The 10,589-nt window shown below is 50.4% G+C and overlaps 1 protein-coding gene across 1 annotated transcript in view; it reads right to left on the bottom strand.

Annotated features, from left to right (window-relative positions):
• The window catches only part of LOC311341594 (nesprin-2-like), a gene marked incomplete at both ends in the record, with an annotated part of 13,573 nt that extends 3,552 nt beyond the window's left edge, over positions 1 to 10,021 (bottom strand). The window contains 10 exon segments of the mRNA XM_084466412.1: positions 181 to 283; positions 407 to 494; positions 496 to 605; positions 1,293 to 1,487; positions 1,719 to 1,853; positions 2,020 to 2,057; positions 2,494 to 2,866; positions 3,056 to 3,206; positions 4,680 to 4,734; positions 9,961 to 10,021. Of these exon segments, the coding sequence (XP_084322538.1) occupies positions 181 to 283; positions 407 to 494; positions 496 to 605; positions 1,293 to 1,487; positions 1,719 to 1,853; positions 2,020 to 2,057; positions 2,494 to 2,866; positions 3,056 to 3,206; positions 4,680 to 4,734; positions 9,961 to 10,021 (1,309 nt within the window).
• Positions 10,022 to 10,589: the final 568 nt, after the last annotated feature.

The following is a 10,589-nucleotide window of genomic DNA, read 5'->3' as shown; positions in this document are numbered from 1 at the left end:
CACGCACACACACACTTCATATGATGGGTTGCAAAAGTTTATTTCAAATTAAAAGTATAGAAAGTATACAAAAAGTACACAATACCCACCGACAACAGTGACTCTGTGACACACACACACACACACACACACCCACACACACACACACACACACACGACTGGAATGTGGAGACCGTCCACCTGTGTTGAGGCTGAAGTAGGAGGAGTCCTCGTTGCCGTGGGTTACGGAGGGGCCGATGTCCACTGACGGGTCCCACTCCAGCCCCAGGTGCTCATGGGTAGGCTCCCTGCAGGAAGTGACGTTGTGTGCGAGCTCTGCGATTGGTGAGAGAAGAATGAGAATCGTCTCCCCTGAAGGAGGAGTTTAGGAGCGCTTGATGCTTCGCCCCCCCAGACTGAGACCTACCGAGCTCCGGAGGCAGGAGGGTGGAGGCGGGGAGGGGCTGGAGGGTGGAGGCGGGGAGGGTGGAGGTAATGAGGGGGGAGGAGGGGAGGGTGGAGAGGTCCAGGTGGGGAGTATCAAGCGCTCCCTCCTCCTCCAGCAGAGACTCGGACGGACAGCCGGAGTCCGGAGCCGGAGACAAGAGGCAGTCGTCCTCAAACACCTGCACACAGACAGACAGGTCAGAGAGACAGACAGGTGGGTTAGAGAGACAGACAGGTCAGAGAGACAGACAGGTAGGTTAGAGAGACAGACAGGTCAGAGAGACAGACAGGTAGGTTAGAGAGACAGACAGGTGGGTAAGAGACAGACAGGTAGGTTAGAGAGACAGACAAGTTAGATAGACGGACAGGCCGTTAGAGAGACAGACAGGTCGGTCAGAGAGACAGACAGGCCGGTCAGAGAGACAGACAGGCCGGTTAAAGAGACAGACAGGTTGGTCAGAGAGACAGACAGGCTGGTTAAAGAGACAGACAGGTTGGTCAGAGAGACAGACAAGCCAGTTAAAGAGACAGACAGGCCGGTCAGAGAGACAGACAGGTCGGTCAGAGAGACAGACAGGCCGGTCAGAGACAGACAGGCCGTTAGAGAGACAGACAGGCCGGTCAGAGAGACAGACAGGTCGGTTAAAGAGACAGACAGGTTGGTCAGAGACAGACAGGCCGGTCAGAGAGACAGACAGGCTGGTTAAAGAGACAGACAGGTTGGTCAGAGAGACAGACAAGCCAGTTAAAGAGACAGACAGGCTGGTCAGAGAGACAGACAGGCCGGTCAGAGAGACAGACAGGTTGATCAGAGACAGACAGGCCGGTCAGAGAGACAGACAGGCCGGTCAGAGACAGACAGGTACCAGTCTCATGCTGAGCAGCCGGCTGTGGGTGGAGGTGATGCGGCCGTAGGTGCGGGTGAGGCGCTGCAGGAGGCGGAGCAGAGAGGATTCTACTTCCTGGGCGTCGCCCGGTGCGCAGCGTTGCATCATGGTCTCCCCGCGGTCCAGCAGCACGCCGACGCGCTGGGAGCTCACGCACACGCATGCCTGGAACGACTGCACACACACACATTATAGAGTACACACACTCCTGGAACGACTGCAAACTAATTATAGAACACACACACACACACACACACACACACACACACACACACACACACACACACACACACACACACACACACACACACACACACACACACACACACACACACACACACACACACACACAGTTTCCATGGCAACGTGAGTACAGGTGTGACGCCAGGTGAGTCGTCATCTCACCTGCAGTTCCTTCATCTTGCTGTGGCTGCTTCCTGTCTGGTGGTCCAGCTCAGACAGACGGGCGTCCACGTCAGCCAACCACAGGCCAAGCTCCGCCCCCTCCGCCTCAAACTCCTCCCTCTCGGACACCACGCTCTGCCACAGAACAACGCGGGATAACGACCTCTTGACCCCGGAAACGTCAGGAGTACTACAGAGGTCAAAGGTCATGGTGTTCCCGACCTTCACAAAGCTTTCACTCCTCTAGAATAATTTAATCTGTATTTAAATTCCGAATCGAATCGCCCCCCCCCCCCCAAACGGCGGCCCCCAGCGGCTCTGGGGCCGCAGGTTGAGAACCTGTTGAGAACCCGGGTTAGAGGGACGGACAGGTGGTCAGAGAGACAGACAGGTAGGTTAGAGAGACAGACAGGTTAGAGAGATAGACAGACAGACCGCTTAGAGAGACAGACGGGTAGGTTAGTGAGACAGACAGGTTAGACAGAGAGACAGACCGCTTAGAGGGACGGACAAGTCGGTCAGAGAGACGGACAGGTAGGTCAGAGAGACAGACAGGTAGGTTAGAGAGACAGACAGGTTAGAGAGATAGACAGACCGCTTAGAGAGACAGACAGGTAGGTTAGTGAGACAGACAGGTTAGACAGACAGAGAGACCGCTTAGAGAGACAGACAGGTAGGTTAGAGAGACAGACAGGTTAGACAGACAGACAGACCGCTTAGAGAGACAGACAGGCCGCAGGTTGAGAACCCGGGCCCCCAGTGGCTCTGGGGCCACAGGTTGAGAACCCGGGCCCCCAGCGGCTCTGGGGCCACAGGTTGAGAACCCGGGCCCCCAGCGGCTCTGGGGCCACAGGTTGAGAACCCGGGCCCCCAGCGGCTCTGGGGCCACAGGTTGAGAACCCGGGCCCCCAGCGGCTCTGGGGCCACAGGTTGAGGACCTGGCTGCAGGTGGGCGGGGCTGGTACCTGCAGCCCGTGGGCGTGGCCCTGCAGGGCGGCGGCCAGGGCGTCCCAGCGGCGGGCCGCGTCCCGCGTCAGCCCCAGGAGGCGGGACCTCACGGCGCCGTGGAACTCACGGCCCAGACCCAGGCTCTGATTGGTCAGGACGTCCAGGTCAACCAGTCGGAGACCGGCTTCATACTGCAGCCTCTGGAAGACACACACACAGACACACACACACACACACACATTACAACACACACACACACACACACACACACACACACACACACACACACACACACACACACACACACACACACACACACACACACACACACACACACACACACACACACACACACACATTACAACACACACACACACACACACACACACCTCCACCGTCCTCAGCCTCTCCTTGGCCGCGTCATAGGTCACATGGGCGGAGCTGCAGGATCCGGCCGCCTGCTCGGCCAATCGCAGCCACGCGTCCAGGTGGGCGTGTTCCTTCATGAAGTGTTGCCAGGCGACCCAGCGTTGGTCCAGCCTATAGGGAGAGAGGGAGGTCAGGGGTGACGGAGGTCAGAGGTCAGAGGTGACGGAGGTCAGAGGTGACGGAGGTCGTTGCCATGGAGACTCACTGCAGAGATAGGCCTCCATCTTGGCTGATGGCATCCGCCTCTTCCTCCTCTTCCTCAGTGAGGGAAATCAGCCAATCAGAGCCATCCCCAAGCTCTTGTGATCCGCTTACTTCCTGGTCAGACATCGCTCTTCCTGGCTCGCACACACACACACACACACACACACACACACACACACACACACACACACACACACACACACACACACACACACACACACACACACACACACACACACACGTCAGGAGTTATTGGAGTGCCTCTCAAATGCTGATGGGTCCATTAGAGAGAGAGAAAATAACCTCAGCTCAGAAGCGATCTCACGACCGTTATAATCGTATTACTCATCCGATAAAACCGACCGAGCCAAAAGTCAAACACACCTGAGGGACGCGTGATGACCTCTAACCCCCTGAAGAAACACGGGACGCCGATCACCCAGTAAACATCACTGTGTGTGTGTGTGTGTGTGTGTGTGTGTGTGTGTGTGTGTGTGTGTGTGTGTGTGTGTGTGACCAGCAGAGAGCAGTCCAGGTCTACTCCGCCAGCAACAGTAACCATGGGAACACAACATCAACAATGGACCAATAGCATCTCGAGGTGCTCCTCGAGGTCCAACACATCGACTATAGACGTGGTTCGTTATAATGTACACACACACACACACACACACACACATCGCTCATTATGGTCTGTCGCCGTGTGTGTATCTATACATGGTTGTGTGGTGTATATTGGGTTAGGTGTGTGTGTGTGTGTACATGGTTGTGTGGTGTATACTGTAACTCTACTCATCACCCTCTGCAGTGTGTAGGTGATGAGTCTGATCTTCAGTGTAACTCAACTCCTCTCCCAGTACAGAGCATACAGTGTACAGTAACAGGTGTGTTCCTATAGTCTCTCTCTCTCTCTCTCTCTCTCTCTCTCTCGTGTGGTGACCTTATCACACACACACACACACACACACACACACACACACACACACACACACACACACACATAGAAGAGAGAGAGAGAGAGATCTAAATTATGTGAAGCACTTCTGCCTTGTGTATGAAAAGTGCTACATAAATAAAGTTGCCTTGCCCTGCCTAAATACCTAGCCCGAGGGAAGACACGCTACACCTGACGTCAAAACACGCACACGCTTCCGTTCACGCGCACACAAACCGGTTGGGTTAAAAGTGTTCGCACCTGAATGATCCTCCCCCCCGTCTCCCCCCCACCGGGACATCCACCGGGACACGGGGTCTGCATTCCGCTCAGAACTGAGCGATTTCAAACCGACTCGGTGTTGAACTGGACAAAGTGCCGACGCCCCAGAGTCTGATCAGGGAGCGGGTAGGAGGGCGACAGCGGGAATGAAGTTCCCTACTCACCCGAAGGTCGTCGCGTTCCCCGGCAGGTTGCGGGCCACCGGCCGTAGCGCCCGGTCTGTCCGGTAGATAACAGCTGGGTCTACCTCATATCACCCCCGACCTCTCGGTCTGAGTTCAACATCCTGTCTCGTGAGAAATCTCCATCGAGTTCCCGAGCGACAGGTAACGCGACCTGTGCAGGTGCGGAGAGGCCACGCCCCTTCTGACGCCACGCCCCCTCACCTGTGAACAGTCGCTCTGTGTTCGCGCGGAGAGAAAGAGAGAGAGCTCGTGTTTCCGTCCTCCTTTCAGAGTATATAGGTTAGTGGTCACATGGCTCTTTACGTATCCTCGGGCTCCAGGATTTCATCTGCTGATTAAAACGAGACGGCAGAACACACGCACACGCACACACACGCACACGCACACCAGTGACACCACACACACACACACACGCACGCACACACACACACACACACACACACACACACACACACACACACACACACACACACACACACACACACACACACACACACACACACACACACACACACACAACCATGAAAAAACTCCTCGGGTTCAAAGGTCCAACAAACAAACAGACAGACACACACACACACACACACACACACACACACACACACGCACACACACACAACCCCCCCCCCCCCCCCACACACACACACACCTTTTGTTCGTGCTTGGAGCCCGGCGCTGTGTTGTTCAACTATAAAATAAAACTATAAACTGTTAAATATAAATACGATCCAGATGAGTGTTACACACACACACACACACACACACACACACACACACACACACACACACACACACACTGACACTCACGAACCACACACCCACCCCACTCACGACACACACACATACAGTGTGTGCATAAAGTGTTAAACGTACGTGTGTGTGTGTGTGTGTGTGTGTGTGTGTGTGTGTGTGCCATCATGATGTGCATATCCGTGTTTGTATTGTTAATGTAATGTACTCCCCCCCCCCCCCCCCCCCTCCATGGGATGAGTGAGGCGAGAGGCTCCAAGATGGAGGACGTCAGCGGCCATGTTGGATCAGGTCCCCTGAGTCACATGGTTTATTCAGGGGTTATGGTCTCCTTTCCCTTCTCAGTTAGAAGACTTAAAATATCAATGAATTACTCGGAAGGTTGGCATTTAAATGTGTCTATATATGAGAAAGGAAATTATATTCATTTTAAAGCACTCTGTATCGTAACCATGCTTTTCTTAGCTCAAGTGATGACATCAACAAGTCTGAGTGGGCGGGATATCACATTCAACCAATAGTAAGACAGCTGGGGGACATTGGAGGCCCTGGTAATTGACCTCTGAAGAATAAGTCCCGCCTCCGAGGCTCCCGTTTCCCTCGGCCAAATGTCTATGGGAAATATCATGGGGTTTATGAATGATCGTACATAACAAACTCTGTAGGTGGCGGAGAAGTAAAAGCTGTGTCACGTTTTCAACTACAACCTTTTTCCAACTGGTTTCCACTTGGGTTTTGGATTGTCGGGCCATTAAAGTAGTAAACTATTATGAAGAAGTATTATGCTAACGCAGATCTGCACAGACTTAGGACGTCACGACTCTCCCAGTCAAGGTTGCATTGCAATGGCAATGTTTCATAGTTTGTCTTCACCGACAGTGGCATCAGAGCCCGCATATGGAGGTGGCGCCAACGGTGCTCGTTCATGTGTGAAATCTAAATCTTGATAACAGCCAACAAACTTTTATCACGGTCAAACCAAAAAGTCAAGTCGTGGAGAGAAGAGGCTGAACCTCGCCAGTGAATAAGTTTTATACACCACTGAAATCACGTGTGAAATGACCATCATGGTAGCTTGTGACTGGTGGCGAGCACTCCCTCCTCCCTAACAAGTATGACGTATGAAGTCTGCGCAGATTGTAACTAGCTCCCGGTTAGCATTAATACTCGTTTGCTACTTTAACGGCCAATCCAACGGACAATCCAAAACCCCAGTGGAAACCAGATGGGAAAAGGTTGTAGTTGAAAACGTAACGCAGCTTTTACTTCTCCGACCACCTACAGAGTTTGTTATGGACGATCATTCAAAAAACCCCATGTTATTTACATAGACATTTGACCGAGGGAAACGGGAGCCTCGGAGGCGGGACTTATTCTTCAGAGGTCTATTACAACCACAAACTCAATGAGCCAATCACCGACGCCCTACGCCTATTTCCCGCCTTAATATCCTGTTTCGGTTGAAAAGAGGCAGCAGGGTGTTCTGTGATTGGTGCTTGGTGCTGTCAGTGTGATGGACTGGCTGCGCAGGGGAGGGTCAGAGTCTGCTGAGCTTAGGGCAAGTCCTCACACACTCTGGTGAACCTCCAGAGTGAACCTCCAGCCTCAGAGAGGCTGAGCAGAGAGGAGGATTACCCCGTAGGGTCGCCTTGGCAGGGCGGAGAGGAGAGGGAGCGATAGCAGGGAGGGAGAGGAGGGAGGGAGAGAGGGGGAGGAGAGAGGGAGGAGAGAGAGAGGTGAGGAGAGGGAGGAGAGAGGTGAGGAGAGAGAGAGAGGGGGAGGAGAGAGGGAGGAGAGAGAGAGGTTAGGGGAGGGAGGAGAGGTCAGGAGAGAGAGGTGAGGAGAGAGAGAGAGAGAGGTGGAGAGAGAGAGAGAGGTGAGGAGGGGGAGGATAGCGAGAGAGAGAGAGAGGGAGGAGAGAGAGGAGAGAGAGAGAGGTGAGGAGAGGGAGGAAAGAGGTGAGGAGAGGGAGAGAGAGAGGTGAGTCTACAGATAGACAGCTTGATGAGGGAGTTCTAATCGGGCTGCACGTGTCAACTGGTTTTAGAGATTATCTCCAGGAAGTATTATGGGATATGACATCATCTGCCTGACTCGGCAAGATTATAATCCAGTTAGTTGAGTTCCTTCTTCAATTATCTATTAAGTTACTTACTCATCTATGAAATGACTTTACTTATCCTTTTAGTTACTGACTTATCTATTAATATACTTAACTTATTTATATAGTTACTTTACTTATCTACTAAGTGACTTTATTTATTATAAAGCTGTTGCGGTTTCATGTGGACAGAAACAGCAGTACTCTGTAAAGCTGCTCTCTCTGTATGCTACATGTGTACATAAGAATATCTATACACATATATCTATACATGTCGTTTATACAATACAAGATCATCACTGAAACTCTTGCAAAGTCACATGACAATGAAGACAATGAAGAAGGTTTCTGTGTGTGTGTGTGTGTGTGTGTGTGTGTGTGTGTGTGTGTGTGTGAGAGAGAGAGAGAGAGCGGATGGGGGATGGTTGAGGTACAAAACATATATCTATTGTTGCAAATTGACACACACACACACACACACACACACACACACACACACACACACACACACACACACACACACACACACACACACACACACACACACACACACACACACACACACACACACACACACACACACACACACACACACACACACACACACACACACACACACACACACACACACACACACACACACACACACACACACACACAGTGGCCTTGTCACCTTTCTGCTTCAGTGCCCTCAAAGGCTTTTGTTGGAATCTGACCAATGACAGCTCTATTGTCCCGCATCAGCCAATCAGAGCATCTAATATGGCCCAAACCAGCCAATCACAGCAGGGGATTGCCCCCAAACACACCAATCAGACGGATGGTCACCCTTCTGTTCAGACCACACGTCCGCACTCTCATATCTTAACTTCATATAATAATAATAATTATTATTATAATAACTGTTGTTATTCAATATAAAGAATCCTCTCTCCTCCTCTACCCTCTCATCCTTTCCTGTCTCCTCTCCTGTTCCCTCCTCTCCTCCTCTCCTCTCTCCTCCTCTCCTCCTCTCCTCTCCTCCTCTCCTCCCTCCTCTCCCCTCCTCTCCTCTCCTCCTCTCCTCTCCCCTCTCCTCCCCTTTCCTGTCTCCTCTCCTCTCCTCCCTCCTCCCTCCACCTCTTCTCTCCCTTCCTTTCCTCTCTCTCCTCCTCTCCTTTCCTCTCTCCTCTCTCCTCCTCGCCTCTCTTCTCTCCTCCCTCCTCTCCTCCCCTCACCTCCTCCCCTCCTCTCCTCTTCTCCTCTCTTCTCGAGAGAGAGCACGAGCAGGAGAGAGAGAGAGAGAGAGAGAGAGAGAGAGAGAGAGAGAGAGAGAGAGAGAGAGAGAGAGCGAGAGAGAGGGGTGGTTAATGAGAGGCATAATGAGTTAAGCAGTCTGCGTATCAACTGCGGGGTGATGACTCACGGAGTCTCGGCTGCAGTCTCTGTCTCCTCCATGTGGACAACTGGGGAACTGCAACCTAGTTCATAGTGGGTGAGGAAATTACGTAAGAGATGAGGAGGAGAGAGGGGTGAGGAGGAGAAGAGGAGAGAGGAGAGGAGTGGAGGAGAGAAGGGTGGAGGAGGAGAGAGGGGAGGAGGAGAGAGGCGAGGAAAGAGGAAAGGAGAGGACAGGAGAGGACAGGAGAGGAGATGAGAGGAGAGAGGAGAGAGGAGAGGAGAAGAGGAGAGGGAGGAGAGAGGAGAGGAGAGGAGGACAGAAGGGAGGAGGTGAGGAGAACAGAGGAGAGGAGGGAGGACTATAGTATATATTAAGTCTATTTAAGATATATGAAGTATATATTTCGGATTTATACAGAGAACTTTTGAATAGTGATTTAAATACATTTGCATATGTAAGAAGCACTTCTTCACAACCAAAAAGAACACACGATACAAGGACTACGTTATGTTAGGAAGACTTCCGAAATAAAATGGGGTTTCATAATAATACTACTACTACTACTACTAATAATAATAATAATAATAATAATAATAATAATATAAACCTATATATCATAAGAATGTGACTAAATTTGAACTTAGTTAACCCCTGGAGCTTTAGCAGAATGTGTATTTATATATAATTATATCGTCATATTACAATATTGAATGTGTTGCAGGAGTGAGAAAGCACTTTGAGCCTTGAGATACAGACCTGTACTGTACATATTCATATGTATATGTACATGTTCATATGTATATGTATGTTGATATGTATATGTACATGTATATGTAGGCCTACGGGTAATATGTGTACATATATATTATGTACACATGTTCATATACATGAGCTCTGGACCTGTCCATGTCCATTAGTTAGTTAATAGTGAGTTAGTATATCAGATGTGTTAATGTGTTGTTGTTTGAAATGCAAACTCTTTGTTCTCCGAAACAATCCCTACTCAGAAAGCAGACGAATGTTCTGACCGAACTTCTGAGGCGCTGAGTCTGTCATCTCCTGGGGGACATTATGGGATGTCCTCTTCATGACGTCATGGTAATGATCAGTGATTGATCTCAGCAGATCAGTGATGGACTCGAACTAAAGCGTCTACAGCCATGGTCTGTTTCCGTTCAGAAGGCGGTTCTTTATATTATATTATATTATATTATATTATATTATATTATATTATATATTATATTGTCCCCCAACACGACTGAACATCCGATCCATCTTAACTAAAACCCTCATCGAGTCTTCACTTCATGTCTGAACTCTTCTTAGTTGATCTCTCTGCGTCTTCATGAGGTCTTAATGAAGTTAGGAGATGTTGGATCATCTAATGGACTGATTAAACCTTTAGAACAATACGAGGATCCACATGAATATTAGTTGTTTTTGGTTCGACTTTATGCTATGTTCTTCAAATTAGATCAAAATGAACATGTAGCGCCAGAGTTCATGTCGTGATTGGATTTCATGTTTTATTCAGGATTGATTGCTTGAATACACTTGAACACAGAGGAGAACTAAAGAGAGACTAATCCGAAGAGCAGAACCTCGGCAGTGGTCCATCATGGATCCATCCATCCATCAGAGGTTTCATGTTCCTCTT

Source organism: Micromesistius poutassou (genome assembly GCF_964030765.1).
Source record: "Micromesistius poutassou genome assembly, chromosome: 4".
Classification (NCBI taxonomy): domain Eukaryota; kingdom Metazoa; phylum Chordata; class Actinopteri; order Gadiformes; family Gadidae; genus Micromesistius; species Micromesistius poutassou.
This window is presented reverse-complemented; position numbering and strand designations above follow the sequence as displayed.